We start from the raw sequence: 25,058 nt of genomic DNA, 5'->3' as shown, positions 1-25,058 counted from the left end.
ATCCCCAGGCAGCCACCATAGGTGACTTCTTGTGAAGGTTGTTTGAGGCCTTCTTACACGTGAAAAGACTTCCAATGGATCTAGAGGAATTGCATTAGAGTAAAATAAGTAATCAGCTCTTATGATAAAACCCCAAACCTACTTCTTTCCAATTTTAACCCAAAAAAGCCTCTTTAAATATCAGCATTAATTGGGAATTCTGAATCTTTCATTTGCCCCTTCCTTCATCCCATTGATTCTACAAATGTCTACTGAGTATCTACAGTGTGCTCCTATCAACAGTCCATGACACAGAAAGTTCATGGAGTTTCCTTCCTAGCTGGGGAGGGAGATGTTGGCTTTGAACTAGCTTAGTGAATCTGTGTTCCACATAAAGTCAAGTCAACATGTGGTGCTCCAGATTTACACAAGATAAATTGAAATGTGATAATTTGCTTCAAAAAAAGATTCAATATTTTACTAAAAAAAAAATCACAGAAAGATTCCCTTTAAATCTAAAACTTCAGTAGTCCCATCCTACCCCCACCAAGTCATTTCTTTTTTCTCTGAAATTCTGAGTATTCTATTTATTTTTATTCCATCCCCTAATCACCACCACAGGGACACAGTCCTAAGAGGATGAGACTGCATAAAAGAGGTGCCTCAAGCCCTGCTCCTTACTCTGAACCAGATCAAGACTTAGCCTGCAAGATGGCTCAGCAGGGAAGCTCCAGGCAGCCTGGAGAGGAAGACTGCCCTGTTGGTGGCTTCCCCACAGCCTCTGTGTACCCTCTTTATTTAAGAACTTAGTCCAGGGCAAAGAAAATCTGAAGTCCAGAGGGATTTTTCTTTTAAGTTTTTCAGGATTGTTTTCATTGACAGAAATGAGGAAAAAGAGAAAAACAAGCTCAATGAATACAGGTTTTAAAGATGACCCTTTTAAGGTGAAGACATCATTTGTCCCTCCTGACACTTTGAACCACTTAGACACTTTATTATCTGTCACCAGAGTCTTTTCTTGTGAGCACCAGCAGTTTGGTCTATTAACAATTAGTGAGAACAGTTACTCGACTGAGCTTTTGTGTGAGAAAATAAATAGTAAGCTGCCACACACACAACACACTGACTGAGAAGAAATAAGAAACATTCTTCATCTCACAACAGCCCTCCTGTTATTTTCCCCACACTGGGGTTTTATTGATCAGTGACCACATTCCTTCTTAGGATTGCTGTGCTGCCAGGAAGCTTCCTGGTCCAGCTTCACAGTGGTTACTTGGCATTAAAAATTTTTTTAATTAAAAAATAAGCCAACCCTAGCATACTCTGCTTAGAAAAGTTAATGCCATATCATGAGTTTCAGCCCCACAGACTGGAAGCAAAGTGAAGCCAATATTGGGTGTCTTCCCATTCATCAGCCCAAGAAGGTTCATACTCAAAGGCTTCAGAGAAATGAAATGATTTAGCAGACTTGGAAACAAAAGGATCTTTAGAAGTCAAATCAGCCATTCTTCACTTTCAAAGCCTTGCTTTACTATAAAGAATCATGCCTACTGCATTCATGTCACTTCAGTTAGCCCAGGAAGAAAATTGTCTCAAGGAAGATTACAGGAATATACCTGCAAATACAATGAGTTGAAGGAAGGAAGAGATTCAGTGCTTTTTCTGCACCAATGATAGAACAACCAAACAGACTACAGCAAGAGCCAAGTCTCATTGACATGGCCAATTTAGCTCTTCTAGGTCTCTCCTCCCCTCAGAGTCTGGTTTTCATTGTGGCAGAGGCCAAGCCCAACACCTATTCTGCATCACTTTTCCAGCCACAGCCTTTCTGATTCCCAGGAACTGCCCTCTGACACACTGGAAAGTAACACTTGACTTTCAGAGAAGTACTAGGCTCTTCTTCCTGCTACTTAGACACAGCACTCAGAGCTCATCCAGGACTTGAGCCTAATCACAACTAGGCAACTACCTTGGCAGAGTATGAGACTCAGAGTCAGTGTTTTGGTTAAAGAGAAACTCAGTTTATCTTTACCCATAATCAGACCCCCTTGCAACAGGAGGCTCTGAGCTTACTGTTCTCTTCATAACACCTATCCACATACATCCCCTTTCCATGCCACCATTTTTTCTGAACTTATCTATTTAAATGAAAAGAACTGAAGGACGTTTTCATGGAAAAAATAGTTTCTTGAGGCAGAACCAACTTACTGTCAATAATCAACATGAACGTCAAGCCTTGAATTCTTGGTACTCTGACGACAGAATACAGGGAAGCAGATAAAAATATGAAGAATCACTCACATAAGTCCTAGAAGATTTAAAGTCCACACATTAAAATTCAATCCCTTCTCAGGAGTTAGCCATATAGCTAGTCAAATCAGTGAGTTATATTGTCTGCCATGTACCTGATGTGGCACCCAACAATGTGATGCAAAAACCTATATTTCAAATACCCATTTAGGTCTTAGAGTAAGGTCAAATCTCAAAATAAAAACTTAAAGGAGGAGAAGGTAAACAGTTGTTGTCAACTTGATACTGTGATTCCCAATGAGACCTATCTAATGAAAGGTAAGGAAGAACTTAGAAAGACCAGCTCCATTCCTGATAAGAATAATTTAAGATTCATAATGACAGCAAGTTCAAAAGGATAATGGGAAAACAAAATGGTGGTTTAGAGTAGAATACACATACGTGTGCTTCAGAAATGTGGATTATATTTATTTAGTTTTTCTATTTCCATTTCCTCTGCATGGGCTAGTGAAAGTTGATGATTTTGATAACTGTTCCAAGATTTCCCAAAAATCACTTAGACCTTGGGCTTACTGGCCCTATTCATTGTTCACTGTATCCTATTGTTTCTGTGCTAGATTTTTCAAGACATCAGCATCAATTAACTCACTCTGAAATTTAAAGTTTGATACCGTTGGGTTTATTCCGTAATAAAGGAATGACAGGACTTTTTAACTCATGAACTGTCTCATGATATTACAACTATAGAACCCTGCTCTAAAAATGAGTACAGGTTTAGGATATACTGCCCAGACATTCTTGAAATTCTGTTAATTGATTCTAATTACTAAAATGTTTGAATGTCTATCAACTCTACTATGCATATTTCTATTAGTTCAAGATATCTTCTAGATCCAAAAATCCCATGTTTCCATAACATCATGTGTTCCATAGTCATCATGTTTTCCCTTCCTCTTCATTGAGTAGCCTCATTTACTATCTCCATCTCTAGTTCCTTCTCTTTAGTTCTCCATATCTCCATCAGAAATAAGAACAAATGCATTCTTTTTCATGATCATTTTCACTTTCCTGGGAAATTCCACTGGACTCCAGTAGACATTATTTTTAAGGACTGTAAATTAGTTGCCCTCAAGATATCTGACTGCCTCAGTAAAGAGACACTGCTTCAAAACCTCAATCAGAAAGTGTTCCTGGCCTGTACTAACAGTCTAAGGGCAGAGCGACTTGCTTTTTCAGTAGATATCTTGATCTTATGTAAAGAGTATTTACGCCTACTTCACAAATTGGTGTTAATAGTAACAATTTTAAACCTCCTCCTTTGCTAGTGTTGATTAAAGACTTTGGCAGATTATAAAGATAGCACTAATTCTGAGATATACTTTTGTGATAATTTTGCTCCTTTTGTCCTAGAATACTGAATGTGATGTGCTTTTTATGAGTAACTCTGAAAAACTCAAGCCTGCTGAAATGTAACACGTAGTGCTAAAAGGCTCATAATCGTAGATGTAGATCCAATTTAGCCAAGTCACAATCAGATTTGACATTCTAGGCAAACCATTCCACAGACAGAACATTCTAGACTTCCTTCTTTACCATACGTCATTAGTAAAGTTTTCATTTCCTGATCTCAACTGTGCAAACATTTGGAGAGTTTAGTCTTTGCTGAGAATAACACTGAGTGACTCAGCTCTCATAGGTAATGCATGTCAGTTCATCCATGCTGGTCTCTCTCAAGGAACTGAAGAGGAATGGAGAAGCAACAGCCTGAGAAGTGCAATACTTAGGTTGCTAGTGCCTGCAGGGCACAGACTGTGAGTCCCCAAGTCAGCCTACCAGAAAGATACACAACCTTCCTAAGGGAGACCCCATGTATCATTAATTACCCTATGCATTCGTTTGCTCACACAGTCAGTGATAATGAAAATATCAACTGCTATTTCTTGCACAAGTCTGGCAGTTTTCTTTATGTAACAGTCATTGCTTTGGATCAGATCCTGCTCTAGGCACTGGGACAAGTCAAGATCAGCCCTTACCTTCAAGATGCTCCAACCCGGCAGATCACAGTGAGAAACCTGCATGGAACAGAGAAGCTCAGGTACCCAGGTACCAGCCAGGGCCCTGCCCAGACATCAGCAGTTGGGGTTCAGGCCCCAGCCAAAGGCCCACCTGGAGAAGAGCTGCACAGGCACACAGGCAATAGCCAAAGGCCTGACCAGATACCATCCTAAGTGTGCCCAGAGCACAGCCAGAAGCCCCCTCAGACACTAGTGCCTCGGGTGCACAGCTCCCAGCCAAAGGCCCTGCTAGACAACAGCTATGCAGGTGGGCAGGTCTCAGCTAGAGGCAAACCCAGATACTATCCTAAGTGTGTGCAGGCCCTAGCCAGAACCCCACCTGGACAACAGCACAGCACAGGGATCCAGAAAGCCACCATTCTGAACCCAAGAAATGGGGAAGTGGTGAGCAGCATAGAAAAGGCCTCTCTGAGGCTTGCTGAGAATTAAAGCCCACTGAGTGAGCAAAAAGTCACCTCAACAAAAGCACAGTGGGCTGCATCTGTTGAAATGAGAAGACACATAAACAAGACTCAAAACCAAATTTCCAGATCACCTAAGGCAACCCCAAGAGGCAACAAGATGGAACCATCTGATACTCAACTACATGGACTCCTTGAACGGGCAAGAAAAGAGGATCTGGAAAAAATGAAATCAAAAATAACTTCTCAGATAACAGCAGAGATTGTGCCCATAGAGGAAGACATGATTAATAACTCTAGAGCAGACACAGATTAAAAAACTTAGAGGAGCACAGGAACATGATGGAATCACAACATAAGAAACAAATGGAATCCAGAAAACAGATGCAAACAGATATCAAGGAGATTAAAAACTCCATAGAAGAGCCAGTCCCAGTGCCCAGGAGGAGGCTCCCCCACCACCATTTCACGCTCCTAGGGCAGAGAAGGTGAGCCGTGCAGGTGCCAGAAGCACACACCCCCCTCCATGAAATGAGAAGATACGCAAACAAGTCTCAAAAACAGACTTGCAGAAGACCTACAGCAACCCCAAAGGGAAACAAGATGGAACAACCTGATACTCAACCACCTGGACTCCCTGAACTGGCAACAAAAGAGGATCTGGGAAAAGTAAAATCAGAAACAATTTCTCAGATAACAGCAGAGATTGTGCTCATAGTGCAAGACATGATTAATAAATCTAGAGAGGACACAGATTAAAAAAATAGAGGATCTGAGGAACATGATGGAATCCCAACATAGGAAACAAATGGAATCCATAAAACAGATGGAAACAGATTTCCAGGAGATTAAAAACTCCATTGAAAGTCTAGGCAGCAGAATGAACCAATGTGAAAACAGAATTTCAAACATAGAAGATAAGATTGCAATTACTGACCAGGAAAAGAAAAACTGGTTTAAAATTGTAAGGGAACACAAGAAAACAATCCAGCAGCTGCTAGATGATGCAAAGAAGAATAACATAAGACTCATTGGAGTCAATGAAGAAACAGGGGAGAGTGCAGATAACATTAAAAAAAAAAAAATTGTTCAAAGAAGTGATGGCAAAATACTTCCCAAGCAAGGGAAAAGAACTTGACATACAGATAAGTGAGGCATATAGGACTCCAAATAGCCTTAATCAAAAAAAAAATCTACACATAGGCATATAATAGTTAGGATTCCAGAAACCCAACAGAAAAACAAAATTCTACAAGCAGTGAGAGAAAAGAAACAAATTACATACAAAGGAAAGCCCATCAGAATCACAGCAGACTTCTCAATGCAAACCCTCAAGGCAAGAAGAGCTTGGAGTGATGTACTTCAAACCCTAAAGGAAAACAGCCTCCAACCCAGATTGATGTACCTTGCAAAACTATCTTTCAAAATTGATGGAGAAATAAGATACTTTCATGACAAAGAGCACCTCAGGTACTTCATGAATACCAAACTGGCACTCCAAAAATTTTAGACAATATCCTAGGAAAAGACAATGAGGATCACAACCCCAGGAAACCCAGCAGAATGAATCCATTGGGCATGACAAGTTAAACGTAAAGGGGGAGAATCCAACAAAAAGAAAGTCATGACAAGGCTTTTAAAACTTTTAACTTCATCTCCCTAATGAGTGTATAATTCAGTCTTGTTATTGTACTGATTAGTATTTTTCTGATTCTAGTGTTGCACACCTTTCCTTGTGCAATACTGGCTATTTATCATCTTCTTATGTCTACTTTTTAATTGGGTTATTAATGAGCTCTAAGAGTTCTTTATATATTCTGGTCATAGGTTATATGCATTGTAAATATGGTCTGTTTAAGGATTACACTTCATTTTAATGATGTCATTTAAAGTTCTAAATTTTGATGGAATCTCATTTATCAATTTTTTTCTTTTATACATCATTTTTTTGTATCCTATGTACTTCTTGCCTACCCTAAATTCATAAACATTTTCCCTTATAATTTCTTCTTAAAGTTTTAGACTTTTAGGCTTTCTTATTTAGGTTCATAGATCCCTTCAAGTTATTTTTATGTATGGAAATAAGGGTTGAGGCTAACTTTTTATATACAGATACCAGGTGTTCTAGTGCCGTTTGCTGAAAACACTATCTTTTCCTCGGCTCTTGAATTGAGTTTATATTCTATAAAATGTTAATGTTAAATAATCTTTCAAAACTCAGTGGATCATATATGTGTGGTTCTATTTCTAGATTCTCTGTTTTATTCCAATGATCTATATGTCTCTCCGTACACCAACACTGCCTTGATTACTGTAGCTTTAGAAGAAGTCTTAAAATTAGGTACTAAATGTCTTCCAACACTGTTTTTGTTTTTGTTTTTAACTTTTCTAGGTCTTTTGTACTCCTACATAACTTTTAAATTTCAATATCCAATTCTTCATTTATAGCAAGTATACATAGACCCAAATTTTTATATATACCTTGTGTTTTCTAATCCTGCTAAATTCAAGTACAAGTTCTAGGGGCTCCTAGAGATTCCTTAGTGTTTTCTCTGTAGATGATCATTTCATCTACATATAAAGATTTTGCTTCTGTCATGCCAATTCCTATCCTAGTTGTGTCATTTTATTGCCAGACTTTGGTTTGGGCCTAGGTTTCAAAGTTTAATGGACAAATGAAGAGTAAGCATAACTGCCCTTGTTCCTCACCTTAAGGAGAAAACATTGTATCTTCTCCATTCATATAAGGCGTTCTCGCTGGAAGTATGGAGTACATGTCTTTCACCTGTTGAGAAGGTTCTGTTCTACTTCTAGTCTCCTGATAGCTTTTACCATGAACAGCTGTGGAATTTAGTCCAATACTTTTTCTCCAACTAGTGATGGGATCATATGGTTTTTTCCTTTCCTCTGTCAAAATGATGACTTTTGGGGGTGGATCTTCCAGTGCTAAACCAACACTGCCATCCCTATAATAAAACCACTTTCTACATACTGCCAGATCTGACTTCTAATAGTTTGTTTTGTTAAACAAATTTCTATCTATGTTCATAGTGTTTCCTTCTATTATCTCTATCCAGTTTTAGGATTAGCATAATGTTGATTTCCTAAAATGAGGGGAGAAGTGTTCCTTTTCTTTTTTGTTTTAAATGTTTGATATAATTTATCAGTTAAAATGTATACAAGCCTGTTTTTGTCATATAGGTAGGTTTTCAAGCTAGGAATATACTTTCTTTAATAGGAGCTATTCAAATTTTATGTTTCCTCCAGAGTTAGTTTCATTAACTCGTCTTCCAAGGTACTTCTTAGAAGTTGTCAAATTTATTTCAAAACAGATTTTTTGAAATATGCTTTCTATATCCTTTCAAATTCTGTAAAATCTGTGGTAATGTCTCCTAGTTCTTGATATTTTAATTTTAAAAATGTATAATTGATATTGTGTAATAGGAAGTAAAGGTCTAAAGGAGCAGGGGAAGTGGGAGGGGTTGGGGAATGAAAAGAAGGGAAAAGAAAAAATATGAGAAAAGGAAAAAAATGGAAACAAAATCTTTGCAAATAGGGAAGGGTGGAGGGGGTGAAGGGAGGGCAGGGGAAGGGAAAAAAAATAAGAACCAAGATACTCATGTAATGGTACAAGATCCCAATGATGTATGTAACTGTATTTTATACCTAAAATGTACCATTAAACTTAATAGGGGGAAAAAAAACCTCCACAGAAAGTTTACACAGCAGAATGAGCCACTGTTAGGACAGAATATCAGATACAGAAGACAGGGTTTCAATTAGTGACCAAGAAAAGAAAAAATTCTTTGAAACTGTAAGGGACATCAAGAAATCAATCCAACAGCTGCTAGACAATGCACAGAAGAATAACATCAGACTGACTGGAGCCTAATAAGAAAAAGGAGAAAGTGCAAATGACATAGAAAAACTGTTTGCAGAAGTAATGGCAGAAAGCTTCCCAAGCAAGGGAAAAGAACTTGACACACACATAAGTGAGGCATAAAGGACTCCAAAAAGTTGTGATCAAAAACAATCTACACCTGGTCCCAGGATTTAGCTCAGTGGTTCCGCTGCCTGCTTCACAAGCACAAGGTCCCAAGTTTGATCCCCAGTACCAAAAATCTACACCTAGACATATAATGGGTAAAATTCCAGAAACCCAACAGAAGAATAAACTTCTACAAGTAGTTAGAGAAAAGAAACAAATCACATAGAAAGGAAAGCACAACAGAATCACAGCAGACTTCTCAACACAAACCTCAAGGCAAGAAGAGCCTGGATTGAAGTATTTCAAGGCCTAAAAGAAAAAGAACAGCCTCCAACCCATATTTATGTACCCTGTAAAACTATCTTTCAAAATTGATGGAGAAATAAGATACTTTCAAGACAAAGAGCACCTTAGGAACTTCATGAATACCAAACCAGCACTCCAAAAAATTTTAACCAATACCCTAGGAAAAGTCAATGAGGGTCACAACCCCAGGAAGCCCAGCAGAATGAATCCACTGGGCGAAACAAGACATGAAATGGAGGGCCAAGGATTTAGCTCAGTGGTTCCGTTGCCTGCCTTGCAAGCGCAAGGACCCAAGTTTGATCCCCAGTACCAAAAAAAAAAAAGAAAGAAATGAAATGGAAAGGGATAGAATCCAACAACAGGAAAAGGTCATGACAAGGATAAGCCAATGCATATCAGCTATAACTATCAATGTTAATGGTCTCAATCAAAAGAAATAGACTGGCAGAATGGGTCAAGAAGCAAGATCCAACAATATGCTGCACACAAGAAACACACTTAATTTAAAAAGAAATTCTTACACTGAAAGTTAATGGGTGGAAAACAATACTGCATGTGACAGGCACTTAAAAAGAAGCAGGAGTAGCTATCCCATTTGCAGATCAAATGGATTTCAAACCAACACTAAGAGAGAAAAAAGGCCATTACATCCTTGTAAAGGGAACAGTCCAAGAGGAAGAGATGACAATCATAAATATGTATGCAGCAAACACTAGTGCACCCAAATATATGAAACAAATACTAATGGACATGAAAAATCCAATAAGCACTAATACAATAGTAATCAGAGAACTCGATACCCCACTGTCACAAATAGGTAGATCAACTAGACAAAAAATAAACAATGAAACACTAGAATTCAATCAAATGCTTGAACAAATGAACTTAAAAGATGTTTACAGAGTGTTCTACCCTATGAAATCAGAATAAACATTCTTATCAGGTGCACAAGGCTCATTCACCAAAATAGATCACATACTTGCTCATAGAACATATTTAAGTAAGTTCAAAGGAATTGAAGTTGTCCCCTGTATATTACCAGACCATAGTGTGATGAAGTTGGAGATCAATAGCAAAGGAAACAAGAATTTCTTAAACAAATGGAAATTGAACAACACACTTCTGAATAACCAATGGGTCACAGAGGAAATTAAAGAAATCAGACAGTTTCTACAATTGAATGACAATGCCTATACAACATATCAGAATCAATGGGGCACAATAAAAGCAGTCTTATAAGGGAAACTCATAGCAGTGAACACTCATAAAAGGAAAACAGAGCAAGTCCATTGAAACAACCTGATGCTGAATGTCAAGCTTCTAGAAAAAGAAGAGCAGGACAAATCCAAAGCTCATACAAGGGAGGAAATTATTAAAATCAAAGAAGAAATCAATTTGATGGAGACTAAGAGAACAGTACAAAAAAATCAATGAAGCCAAAGGTTGGTTCTCGAAAGAATGAACAAAATTGACAAACCCTTAGCCAACCTTACCAAAAACGGAAAGATTCGCCGCCTGCCTCGCAAGTATAAGGTCTCAAATTCAATCCCCAGTACCCCCCAAAAAAGTAAATAAGTAAATAAAAGTAAAGAAAAGACCCAAATTCATGAACATAGGAATGAAAAGGGTGAAATTACAATGGACCCAGCAGAAATCCAGAGGATCATCAATACTACTTTAAGAACCTATATGCCAATAAGATGGAAAACACAGAAGAAACAGACAGATTTCTAGATACATATGAATTAACAAAGTTGAACAAAGGAGACCTAAAAATTCTAAACAACCCAGTATCAAACAGCAAAACTGAAAATGTAATTAAAAACTTACCAACAAAGAAAAGCCAAGGCCCTGATGGCTTCACTGCTGAATTCTACAAGATATTTAGAGAAGAACTATTGCCACTACTGTGTAAACTCTTCAAAGAAATTGAAAGAGAAGCAATATTCCCAAATTCATTTCTGGAAGTAAATATCACCTTGATCCCCAAAGCAGAGAAAGACCCAACCAAAAAAGAGAACTATAGGCCAATCCACTAATGAACATAGATGCAAAAATCCTTAATAAGATACTGGCAAGTAGAAGATCATCAAGAAAATCATACGCCCTGCCCAAGTGGGATTCATCTGAGGGATCCAGGGATGGTTCAACATACACAAATCAATAAATACAATACACTATATTAATAGAGCCAAGGACAAAAACCATATGACCATCTCAATTGATGCAGAAAAAGCATTTGACAAAATCCAACACACATTCATGATAAAAACTCTACTGAAAATTCATCTCAACCTGATAAAAGCCATCTATGAAAAACCAACAGCCAATATCATGCTAAGTGGTCAAAAACTGAAATGCTTCACACTAAAACCAGGAACAAGACAAGGATGTCCACTATCATCACTCCTGTTCAATATGGTTTTGGAAACATTAGCCACAGCAATTAGACAAGAGAAAGAAATAAAAGGAATAAGGATAGGAAATGAAGAAGTCAAATGTCGTTATTTGCACATGACATGATACTCTATATAGAAGACCCCAAGAGCTCCACCAAAAGTCTTCTGGACTTAAGAACCAAATTCAGTAAAGTAGCTGGGTACATGGTCAACATACAAAAATCAATAGCCTTTCTATATACAAACAACAGACTCACCGAGAGAGGAACTGGAGAAACAACTCCTTTCACAATAGCATTCAAAAAACTGAAATGCCTAGGAATCAACATAACAAAAGAAATCAAAGACCTTTACTCTGAAAAGTATAGCACTTTGAAAAAAGAGATTGGGGAGGATGTCAGAAAATGGAAAGATATCCCTTGCTCCTGGGTAGGAAGAACCAATACAGTGAAAATGGCCTTAATTCCAAACTGCTATATAGATTCAATGCATTCCCAATTGAAATTCCATCAGCATACTTCACAGACCTTGAGAAAAAAAATATAAAAATTCATTTGGAACAAGAAGAGACCTAGGATAGCAAAAGCAACTCTAGGCAATAAAGACAAGGTAGGGTGTATCACTATCCCCAACTTAAAACTATACTACACAAGCTACTGTGACAAAAACAGCACAGCAGGCCAGGGCTTCAGCTCAGTGGTGCCACCACCTGCTTTGTAAGTGGAATGTCCTGAGTTCGATCCCCAGTACCAAAAAAAAAACCAACATGGTACTGGCAAAAAACAGACCCGAAGATCAATGGAACAGATTAGAAGATGCAGAAACAACAGACACACTCAGCCACCTCATCTTTGACAAAGAAGCCAACCACCCTCACTGCAGGAAAGATAGCTTCTTTAATAAATGGTGCTGGAAAAATTGGGTTTCAACTTGCCAAAGACTAAAACTAGACCTATATCTCTCACCATGCACTAAACTAAAATCAAAATGGATTAAAGATCTAAATATTAAATCAGAAACACTAAACCGGCTGGAAGAAAGGTTAGGTAGAACTATTGAAGACATTGGAGTAGGAAAAGATTTCATGAACAAAACCTCTGTCACATGTGAACTAGCACAAAGACTCAACAAATGAGATCTCCTCTTATTAAAAAGCTTCTGCGCAGCAAGAGAAACCACCAACAGAGTGAAGAGACAACCCACAATGTTGGAAAAGATTCTTACCCGCTGTTCCTCAGACAATGGTCTACTATAGAATATATAAAGAACTTTATAAAATCAGGCCTAACTGGAGACTGGATAAAGATGTGGGGTTTTTTGGTTGTTTTTTTTTATAAAATGGAGTACTACTCAGCCATAAAGAACCAGAAACTAGAGACATTTATAGGTAAATGGATGCACATTGAAGCCATACTCTTAAGTGAAATAAATAGGTCACACGTGTAAATACCTAATAGTTTCTCTGGTGTGAAAAACTGAAAGTGTAAATAAGGATCAAAGTGTATAATAGATAATGTGAAATAGGAAGAAAATGTCAAAGGGGAAGAGAAAGTAGTAGGGTTAGGGGAAAGGAAAGAAGGGAAAGAAATAAATATGAAAAAAGGAAAAAATGGAAACAAAGTCTTTGTAAATAAGGAGGAGTGGAGGGGTCGAAGGGAGGGTGGGGGAATGGGGAAAAAAATAAAAACCAAGATATATTATGTAAAGGTACAAACTCCCAATAATGAATGTCAACATATTGTATACCTAAAATGTACCAATAAAATTAATGAAAAAAAGATATTCACAATTTTACTAATTCTAAAGTAGTGAACAAGAATAAGGGAAAAGAGAGGAGAAGGAGGACGTCAGGACACAGCGCAAGCTAAAAACATAACAGGCCAGTAACATAGCCCATAAAGTTCTGTCGCTCTCTGGGTACACCTTCATTTAGACAGAACAAAGATCTGTGAATAGGGAGAGATGCTGATATAGCTCACTGATTTGTAAATATGAACATGAGTCACGGTAGTGAAAAGTATATACACATTTTATATATGAATTATGAAGCAAATATTCCCCCATAAATATCCAATTTAATAGGCTAAAAAGTTTTTATACACACAGTTGTATATTTTCCTGCCCATCACTTTCCTCAAAGTTCTTTTGAGCCTACTTTCATCTTCTAATTTCACTAATATCTAGGATACAATTATGTCAGTGCAACACCAATAATGCATCCAAAACCACAAAATTCAACTTAGTAGGCATTTATGACATGATACTATATGCCAATATCCTTACCTAAGTTTAACAGCTTCAATTTCAGATGGGATTATAACTTAGAAAAATTTTATTAGCATAAATAAAGTTTCAAGGATTTTTTTTCCTCCTTTCCTGGGAAAGTGCTTGAAAACATCTATTTTTTAGAGTCTTCCTTTTTAGACTAAATAAAAAAGACCATTTAAACAAAAAAGCAATATTACTTGTCAACAAAATTGTCAATTTTTAATTATTCTAAAACCAAAAAGCTTCAAGTTAAAGGAAAGTGTAGTTAATAAGCTCTCAAATAAAAATTATACATCCCCAAAGAACATTGTTATTTTGGATTTTTTTTTCATCCCGCTAAATGTAAATCAAATAGATTCTGATTAAACATATACTATGTCCAAACCAGGTAATTACTGCATGGAGAAACAATTCACTTCTGCTCTACAGTATAACATTCTATCAACCAGTTAAGCAGTACTAAACTTTCTAGCAGAGTAATATTTATGCCTTAGAATGATCTTTATTCATAATAGCCAAGAAATGGAAATAACCTAAGTGTCAAACCACTGATGAATGGACAAAGACATGGTACACATATAAAATGGAATACTATTCATCCATAAAAGCTTACTATTTGTGACATGAATGGATCTGGAGATCATTGTGTTAAGTGAAATAAGTAAAGCACAGAAAGACAAGTACCCCATGATTTCACTCATAGGTAAATTATAAAAAAAATTCATCTCATAGAAGTTGAAAGTAGAATGATGGTAACTGGAGACTAGGAAAGATAAGGGGTGAGGCAGAGAGAGAAGAGAGGTTGATCAGTGGGTACTAAGTTAAAGTTAGATGGAAGCAAAAAGTTCTGGTGTGCTTCAAGAAGATGCAAGAAAGAATTTTAAATGTTTTCACCATAAAGAAATGATAAATGAGGAGACATGCTTAACCTGATTTAAAGTTTACACAATTCATACATGTACTAAAATATCACATAGTACTCCAAAAATATGTACAATTTTTATGTTTTTATGTATCCATTAAAAATAAATTTAATTTAAATTTTAAAAAAGAAATAATGAGTCTGAATATCACCATGAGAATTAATTTTTTTTAAATACTCAACTTAGCTATTTTCCAATGCTATCCAATACAAGATACAAAGTCAAAACATATTGTAGGAAATGTATTTCCTGAATGATAGATCAGGCTATATATGAAAGGATGTATTCAAAATGCAATTTCTACCTCAACTAGACTGACCATCATCTAATGAAAAGCCTTGGAATATGATTAAGCTTTCGTTTTCATACACATATATCTATAATGATAGAACAAACCATAAATAAGAACAATTACACAATAGCTAAGTGACTGAGTTGTTGCTAAAGAAAGGCTTGTCACTGAGAAGCAAAGTAATCCACATCAAGTCCAAAATAAAAAACCATGAAATGGTAGATCATTTTGCCTTTCAATTTTGAATTTTAAAGAGAATAATATCTACTCAAGGACTTCTTCAGTGAATAATATCAGAAATCCAAAGAAAGAGAAAAAAAAAAGATGTTTCTGCAACTCCCATTTCTAGAATAGTAGTGTAGGACCTATTTAATTTAAGAAATATTTAATAAAGTTTTCCAGGGCTGATTTTAATAAAATTGGAGTTTTTCAAATTTAGACTTATATCCCAAAGTATATTTAATGATTACTCAGTACAATTAGGCTATGTTGCAGACTTTGTAAATAAGTGTCTAATATTTTAGCAGGTTGAAAATCAACTATGTAATGAGCTTCAAACTACTTTTGATAAAAATCTCTCTATAAAAATGCATTGGAGCACAAGGTTCTCAATTCACAGCACCCCCCAAAAAAAATGTATTGGTCTATTGTTTGACTAAACAATAGAACATTAAACATAAGCAAAAATGTCAATAGATTTACATGATGCTTGTGCTTTTAACTTATGTAACTGGGAGTATATGTACCATTCCCATGTTTTGAGTCCATTAAGATAGTTCAAGTCCCATCATATCTAACCATCCAAGGCTGCCTCAGATCTTTTGTTAGGATGACAATTGTTTATATCAAATATAACTTGAAATAAATGAACCTGTTATACTAACCTTGGAATTCACTTTGATAGAAAGAAGTAATTATAATGGCTTTTGTTGTAACTGATTTTGCCCTGTTTTAAGCACAAGGGTATCAGAAGAAGCTTTTGACTATTTAGACTTCTAATTACACACCATAGCCAGATCCAAGTTGGCATATATTTTCATAGTTTCCCACTCAAAAAAGAAGTCCTCTAAACTACACATTGACATAAGCATACAGCAACCAACTCAATGAATACCTGACCAGTGGTGCATCTGTAGAGCTAGTAAAGAGCACTAGTTTCTTCTTCCGATGTGTGACAATGACCAAAGTCTCAAAAATAAGCCAAACGGCCTCCAAAATCACTCCTAACAGACTGCCTCTTCCATAGATAACAACTGTAAATTCTGGACAAAATCCAAAAACAAAAAGTCTACTCCTGCAAGACACAAGAGAACAACCAAGAGCAGTAATATTTAGGGCAGAGGTTAGAGGGAGCAGCTGGCCCTCAAAAAAGAAGACAGTATGGGAGTGCACATTTCATGGCTTCTAGCAAGAAGGAAGGATATCAAGATCTAGAGAGCCAGAAATGAGGAGCTCTAAATTCTGTGTACAAACTCTTCCCATCTCTCGGGCTGACCACCAAACCACACAATTATGGGCATACTACAAGCAGTGCCACCAAGGATGAAACACCGGGCTAAGGCTCTGGCTGGTGGCCAGTGGGCAACACTTCTACTTTTGTCCAGTTGAGTTAATTGCCCACTATAACAAAAGAAATCAACTCTATTCAAAGAAATATCCACCATGCAGAGTTTCCACAACAAATCATTCATAAACTTCAGGATATAATCCAAAAGAACTCAGCATTCACAAAACATAACCCATTCTTAAAAGAAGATGACCCTGGGAGGCCACCCACAAGATGGCCCAGATGACAGAATGGTCAGAAAGAGACTCACAGCTGCCATTGTAATGGTGCTCAAGGAATAAATAAAAGTGACCTTTTTAATCAATTTACAGATAGGAAGTATTAACAGATGACCAGAAACTTTTAAAAAGAAATAAATGGAAAATCTAGAATGGAAAAATAAAATTTTAAGAAATCACCAGATAGGGTTAACAACAGAATAAAAGTGATGAGAGAGGAAAGATAGATTAACAGAAATTTATAAAAGAAAAGAACAGAGCCCTATGAGACAAAAGGTCAAAAAATCAAATATGCATATGTCATAGGTAACTGGAGTTACAGAGAACAGGAAAGAGAAAATAGAACAGAAAAAGGGCTTTTGAAAAGTTAAAAGCCAAAAATATCATTAATTCAGTAAAAGACACAAATTTACAAGTTCAAGAGGCTTGGTAAACCCCAAACAGAATGATATAAATAATACAGTGGCTAAATATATCATATTTAAAGTGTTAGTATGGAGGGGGTGAAGGAAGCACAGGGAATGGGGAAAAAATAAGAACCAAGATACACCATGTACAGGTACAAGCACTCAATAATAAATGTAAATGTATTATATACCTAAAATGTACCAATAAAAGAATTTAAGCAAAAAAAAAACCCAAATATATAGAAAACTTTTTGAAAAATCATTATATACAAGAAAAAATGATTCAAATAATAATTGACTTTTCATCACACACCAGAAAATAGTAGAACAGTATAAAGTTCTGAAAGAAAAATAATTATAAACATAGAATTCCAGATTCCCTGAAAATATCTTTCAAGAATAAAGGTGAAATAAAGATATTTTTAGATGAAAAGAACAAGGAGAATTTATCACAGTCGAACTTACACCATAAGAAATGTTAATGGAAGCTCTTCAAACTGACAGGAACTTGGATTTTCAGGAAGGAATGAAGAGCACTGGAAATAGTTTGAAATTTTTTTTTCTTTTTCTTTTTTTTTGGTATGGGGGTTTAAACTCAGGACCTTGATCTTGCGAGGCAGGCAACGGCACCACTGAGTGAAATTCTTTCATGATAAAATTATGGACAGAAAAATAACTAAAATATATAAACCTTATGAATTTTAATGCCCTAACCTAAAAGAAGGAACAATAAAGCTGTAAGACATAAACCAGAAAATAAGAAACACAACTACACCCTGTAAAACAATTAATTATTATTTAAAGTACACTGTGCATTTATAAACATTCCCAAAATCAGGAAAGTCACAAGACTTTAGTGTTCAGCTTAGCAATAAATATTTATTAAACCTCATTTTCCAACATAACATACTACACATGTCAGATTTTCTGCTTGAGAAAAAAAGGAAGCTGTTTTCATTTCCAAACCAATTTGACAAAAATTATTGACAAACCAAGACTTTAGAGGATTTAGGAACAAAATGTAAAATAGCCAAAAAACTGCTAAATACTCAATCTGAAATGCAACATCCAAAAATTCCAGTTTTAGAGAATGAATCCATATGTTTATTACCCACATTAGGTTTTTACTTAAGTTGTCCTTGCAAAACAGTGCAAACAATATCAAGCCACCAAATTACCTATGGGCCAGCATGGTTTTCCTTCCAGCTACTCAAAGTATACATGTCTCAATGTAACCTACATTACACAGATAATAAGATTAAGGAAAATAAAGAGTTGTATTTCCGACACCTAGAAATTTGCATTTTCAGCAACCCAAAGGAAATCTAGGCTCCCTGGCTAGGTAACTATCTTTGTGATACTACAGACAAAACAAAAATTGTACGTGTTCATAAATATAGCATGTGGAAAAAGAACAAGAGATGCTAACCATAAAGTTCTGAGTGTCTCTAAAATGTTGGTTATGGACGGAACTTCAAATTTCACATTCCTTAAAGACCTATTCTAAATGGCCACTACGTACTTCCGCCTCTTTTGGAGGGCAGTGGCCCGTAGCCCCTGTACGTCACTTCCGGCCCTCGTGATTATGCGTTAGAGCCCTCGTGATGAAGTGCGTGTTTGTTACTGTAGGGACCAGTTTCAACGAGCTCAATGAACGTATGTCAGCGCAGGAGAGTCTCTGTATCTTCAAGAGCCTCGGTTACAGCCGACCTACTCTCCAAATTGGTAGAGGAACAGTGGTGCCTGAACCATTCAGCACTGAGTTCTTTACTCTGGACGTTTACAGGTACAAAGATTCCTTGCAAGAAGATCTTCAGAGACCAGATCTTGTTATTAGTCACGCAGGTGCAGGAAGCTGTTTGGAAACTCTGGAAAAAGGCAAGGCACTTGTGGTAGTTATAAATGAAAAATTGATGAACAATCATCAGCTGGAATTGGCAAAGCAGCTACACAAAGAGGGGCATTTCTTCTACTGTACCTGCAGCATGCTTCCTGGGCTGTTACAGTCAATGGAATTATCAACACTGAAATGTTATCCTCCTGGCCAGCCAGAAAAATTTTCTGCATTTTTAGATAAAGTTGTTGGATTACAAAAATAAACATTAAACTCTCAACACTTTAAAAACACCCCCAAATCTAATCTATGGAATGTGATTAAATCAAATTAAATACATAATCTATATTTGTAGAATAATATAAATAAGTTTCCTACATCTATACAATGTATGGGAAATTTTATGGTGTGAACATTGCTTTTAGGTCCAAATCCTAATTGAAATTTAGGAAACATACTGGATTTCCCTAATCTTCAATATGTAATGTGGATTCAGAGGTTTGGTCCTAGAATCCCAAATGAATTTGGCATTGTGAAAAAATGAAATGTGAAAACACTAGCAAGAATCACAAATATAGTTTGATGTTCCTTAGAGTAAAAAACTGAAACAGTAAAAACTTTAAAAATATTTTGCATGAGAACCAGCATCTTTAGCTTCATAATCCAAGGAACCAATTTTTTTAAAAGGAAGTATAAATAATGGGTTGTGCTCTGAAATAAAAAAGGTCAGTAATTGCCTAAAAATGATGATCCAAGTTAGTTGTGTACTTGGAAAAACTTTATCCTGAGGAGTAGAGTGAGGTGGATATGTTCACTTTTTTCCCTCTAAAATACAGTGACAAAATCTTGCCCAGTATCAAAACTTTAGGAAACTGAGAAGAATAAAAATGGACTTACACGTTAACATTTAAAGATAGCCTCTCACAATGATAAACATTTACTGTAATAGAAAATTTGACAATTTATGTGCTTATAATAGTTTTACAAGTGAATAATAAATGATGTATATGATGGCATAAAAAAAGACCTATTCTATTTTCCCTTTACCATTCAGTATTGTAAACCATTTATACCCTTGCTCAAGTGACCCTGAGAGACCAGGGTCAGAAATCACAAATATTCAATATTCAGAGATTCAATATACAGAGAATTCTTTATCACTCATCACTGAAATGCGAGTTAAAGAAAAATTATAAATGTCAACTATCAGTTTTATTCTAAATTCCTCCTTTTCTCTCTTATATTATGGTTTCTCTTCTGTCTTTGCACCTTCCTCCAGGTCACTTTCTCAAATGGAAACAACTTTCACCTCATATTTACAGAGACATCTTCCTGCCTTGGTTGAAAGAGGAACTAGGGACAAATTTAGTGTGCATAGTGATCCAGTTAACGAGCAACTCTCTTTCTCCTCTTAATGTTATGTAGAATCAGGTGTTATTTTAATTTGTAGTTGGTAGTTCATACATTGTAAGAGGAAGCAAAAGAAGAAGTCAGTACAAACACAGGTGCCCCTGTCAAATCTAGATTGTTGATCTGGCTTCTCCATACCTTTGACAAGCAGAAAAGGGATATTTACACCCCGTGTGGTCTTTGAGTGTACTAATTTTGCAAAACACTGACTCAAATCCATTCAAACTGTCTTAGGATTTATTTTGCCTGCAAATCCAGTGAAGACATGACCCACCTAACTTCTTTGTACCTTTTATGTAAATGACTTTCAGACAGTACAATTCCATCAACGCACTCCACTTTCCCAAGGAAACTCCTTTTGAATTTCTTAACTTTAAGAAACTAAATCATTCTAGGATATATTTTTTCTTTATGTTTCACAGAGCCAGCACAGCTAACTGATCACCATCCAGGAGAAACAGAACCAGGCAGTTTATTCTGCTTGCTGCTACACTCAACTAGCAGTGTATTAGTGGTGGTAATTGCCCATCAGATTGGGACTGAAAGGATGGATTGCAGTGGGAATCCTGTTTAACAAACACTGCAGTTAACACCACCTAAATGTTTGAGGGTGAGAAAGGTAATAAACAAAAAATTAATGTACAATGTTCAGTCTCCAAAGATAGCCAGATGGCTCGCTGCAACATCAGATGTTTCCTCTTTGCCTTTACAGAGAGAATGGCTCAGCTCTGTGCAGTGAGTGGTATAGTTGACATTTTCTGGGAGCACAGGCATCTGATGTAGGATGATAGGAGCCATGATGCAGCCTGGCTGGGATGCCTTGAGGACCCTGAGCTCAAAGCCATGCCAGGTGTCCCAAAGGGCCAGGGAACACAAGGAACAACAGTAATAAATTGAATAGAGAGCAAATTTCACAAGCACAGTGCTGGCCACATCACCAAGACTCATTCTGCCCAGAGAAGAAAGGAGGGAATAGTTGACTTGCAGAGCTAGAAAGGTTTGTTTCCTCCCCACCTCAAGATCTCAGAGCAGCCAAGGTCCCTGCTGTGTGTGGTCAGGCTGTGACCTGAGCCATCTACGTAAAGCCCTTCTATTTCCACCTCACTGTTAGAAAACAAAGACACCTTTAGTTCTCCGATGCAACCAGCCAACCCACAGCTTTTGTCACATAATCCAAAACCACAAGGCGACCACTGTCCCTCAGTGCAGAAAGCTGGGCACTCTGGGCTCACTTACCATCGACAAAGCCTTTCCAACAGGCACCTCACTTTCTTCTCACCTTTTCCTTCTGTCTCTCCATCTGACTGCTCCATTTGTGTTTTACCAGGATTTCTCCAAATAACAAGTAGCTAAGCAGCCCAAAACAAAAAGATTGGGAACAGCACATCTGCCAGGACAGGAGGCAACATCCTTCCTGCTCTCCACCCAGGCCCCTGATGCTTGGAGAGCAAATAAAGAGCATACTGTCCACTGACCACCCGAGCTACTCAGGCCTCCATTCTACACCTTGCATTTGATGCTTTTCTGTGGACTTGAGAGCAATGCTTTCCTTATTCTGAAAAAAATCATCAAGAGGTCTTTTTAGGCTATGGATGCCAAAACACATCAGCAGCCTGCAGAACTGGAACGTCATGGGCACACTCAGCTTACTCAGTAAGCATGGTCATTTCCAGGTTTGAATAAATCAAATCTGTTGTAAAGTCCTAGTAGAGCTCATAACTTAAAGCAACACTGCAATATACTATTTTACTATCCCCTCTTCTCTAACAGGGGGTCTAACTGGAATCCATGATTCCCAAGGCATCTGTGGATAGATTTTATGGAGTACATGTATTTGGTTGGGAAAATACTCACCTTTATTTTCAATAATCTCTCAACTTTGTATTTTCTTCAATTATGACAGTAGGCACCAAACCACAATATTAGTGTGACTGACTGAGATCTCAGATATTTTCATATTACATTACAGTTGTTGCAGATATCTCCAAATATCACTCAAATTCATCAACTTGAAAAATCACAGTCATTATTGGATTTCTACTAGATCTTGTTATTTATTGCATTACTAATGAAATCTATGTGTTTGTGTATTATAAATGTGTTTATTATGTTGATGACTATTTCAATACATTTGCTTTCCTTTGTAATCCTATTAGTGTGATTTATGTATCTAAAATATTATTCTAAGGATTCTATAGCCTTCACCAAACTGTCAAACAGGTCCATGACAGAAATAAGCGTTAAGAATCCATGTTATAAACTTAGCAGACCTCTGGCTTGGCCCCCAAGCACAATTTATACTTTCAGCCACAGCAATTTCTATTTTCAAAATATCTTCTTCCCTTCCTTTGTCACCAGAAATCAAAACCTACCCCTCAGTGTGTAGAGCGTACACCACCTTTTTCATTAAAGCCTCACAATTCAGTGTTTCAATCCCTCTTCACCTTATCACACTCTTTTATAACAGTTGTTATAACAGTTGTTATAACAGTTGTTATAAACACTCTTTATTCCATTCACCTAAATTAAAGTTCCCTGGCAGACAGGTACTTGGTGTTCATCAGTGAGTGGCCAGCAGCAGTAGCCTTTTGGGAGGTCTGCTATGCTCGCTCCCTCATTCTCCATAGCACTCTCATTTATCTACATTTCTAAACTGAGGAACGATGGTTCATGTCACACTCCCCTTTCAGTCTGTAGACTAAGACCAAATCCCTAGGTCTGGTGTTCAAGGCCCTTCCCCCACCTGACCACTACCTACAGTTTAGGTTATCAACTCTTCACTCTCTAAGCCTTGTGTCCTAATCATTCTCCAAACTCCCACACAGTTTCACACTTGCACACTCTCATTTCTGAAAATCCCTCTTCCTGCAATCAATATTCATTGTCCTTTCCTGTGGAGAGAAAAATATGATGGTTATCTTTCCAAAATAGCATTTTTCAAGGAGCCCCTGCCCAGATGCACACAGACAAGCAACAAGGGCATCTTTTACTTGATTTTTGTAACTGATATTTTTTGTCACAGATTTCCTTCTAAAATGTCATCATTCTATTTTATCACTCTGTGACACAGTTCTGAATGTTTCTAGAACCATAAGACAGTTTGAAACTATGCATCCCTATAGTCTGTCACCACCTGAAATTTAAAGCTAGTGCCCAACCACCACACCATTTTGAGGGGCCTAGTCCCCAAAGTTGACCTATATTCTGGTTCTCCACAGATCCCATAGAATTTTCTTGGCAAACAAATGCCTCCTTCACTATGGGATCACATCATGGAATGTGAACCTTGGATCCCTTACTGTTGTCTCCAGGAGACACTGCAAAGACAGAATAACATAAGCTTTTTCTTAGCCTACCACTGATCCTTCCTGCCTTTAATGAAACTCCTTGTGCCTTGGAAGCTCATGTCATGTGTTTTCCACCTTCTATCTGCCCTTGACTTCTTCTCCCATCCACCTCCACTAGACATGCAATGGTGTTTAGGGAGAATGAAGGCACCCGCTACAGTCTCCACCACAACTTGTGCCATCTTCTGGGATGACTTGGTTCCCACATCCCCTGGTCTCACAATTCTTAAACCTTCTGAACTCCACCACTCACTTGATCTGCATATCAGCAACCATTCTCATGGTACACAGAGGACTTTATCATTAAGCCTGATATCCCATTCTCTGAATATCACCATCTATCATGCCAAAAGTAATGCTCAGCAGTTCCAGCTAAATATTCACTTATTCTATTTCATAGAATCCTCTTGACCCTTGATATAGTCACCTTCTTTGAATCCAGTAAGAAAACATACACACACACACACACACACACACACAAAACACTACCTTAAGATCTTTTCTTCCCTAGTGAGCATAATTTTGTGTTTCCATCTCAACTGCTTAATCCCACATAAACCATAGGACTCATTGGGCCCACAGAATCTTCACAAAGAAGGCTAACGTGAAGCCTTTGACAGAGGGGCCCAGTGCAGTAGACACCGCCACTCTGACTGTACCGTCATTATACCCTTGCCTGCCCTCCTATGAGGCTGTTCACTCCTGGGGAATCAGGGGTTTCTACCCTACTTCTTAGAAAATGAGAAAGAAGGCACTCTTAGTGGGATTCTAGCTCCATAAAAATATTAATTTCATCAAAGAGATCTTCCTCACACAAGATTCTCAATAAATAGTTGTTTAGTGAATGAATTAGGTCTCTTTTTACACTCTGAACAATCAACAGTTCTATCATTTGGGGTATTTGTTGTTAACACTTAGATTGTCACTCATTGTTATGTATGGTCCTTCTTTCCTTATCTTTCCTAAAAGATTTTAAGTTCCTAACAGGTTTCTATCCCCCATAAAAATTCTAGTGTCCTAAATATAATCTACACTCAATAAATATTTGTTAGATTTTTTCAAGTCATCCTCATTAACATATTGAGGTTTTTATTTTTTTTTCCATCTACTCAATAGTTGCATTGTAAGTCATCATAGCCCAAATGGCAACGGTGACTATTATAACAGAAAGCTTCAGAAAGTAATCTTAACTGTTGTTAATAATATTTTATTTTTAATTTTTTAATAAACTATAGCTGTAGCTGTTTTGCTCACAGAACACAATGTCTGTTGTGACAATGTTTGGACAACTGTAACTCACAATTGAATTTGTGTTAAGGAGTCAGTCAGAGAAAAGAGTGAATAAAAAGAATCAGGTTTAGAATACAGTATTCAAGAAATTGAATTTGTTTGGC

General features: G+C 37.0%; 2 protein-coding genes across 14 annotated transcripts in view; one reads left to right on the top strand and one right to left on the bottom strand.

The window, feature by feature from the left end:
- LOC110345474 (uncharacterized) overlaps nt 1–25,058 on the bottom strand; it is a 793,246-nt gene that overhangs the window by 311,351 nt on the left and 456,837 nt on the right. The window lies entirely within an intron of this gene.
- On the top strand, nt 18,678–19,900 carry LOC101703332 (UDP-N-acetylglucosamine transferase subunit ALG13). The gene has a single exon (XM_004862837.3). The coding sequence runs from the start codon at nt 18,678–18,680 to the stop codon at nt 19,170–19,172; it is 495 nt and encodes a 164-aa protein (XP_004862894.1). The 3' UTR covers nt 19,173–19,900.

This window comes from Heterocephalus glaber, unplaced genomic scaffold (assembly GCF_053883595.1).
Source record: "Heterocephalus glaber isolate CG9 unplaced genomic scaffold, H.glaber_assembly_v1.0 deba00001543, whole genome shotgun sequence".
NCBI classification, from domain to species: domain Eukaryota; kingdom Metazoa; phylum Chordata; class Mammalia; order Rodentia; family Bathyergidae; genus Heterocephalus; species Heterocephalus glaber.
Note: the sequence above shows the minus strand (reverse complement) of the source record. Positions and strands in the feature narration are given on the sequence as shown.

What these genes read in the sequence shown, in the direction of transcription:
- LOC101703332 (XM_004862837.3), top strand. Translation starts at nt 18,678, where the DNA reads ATGAAGTGCGTGTTTGTTACTGTAGGGACCAGTTTCAACGAGCTCAAT.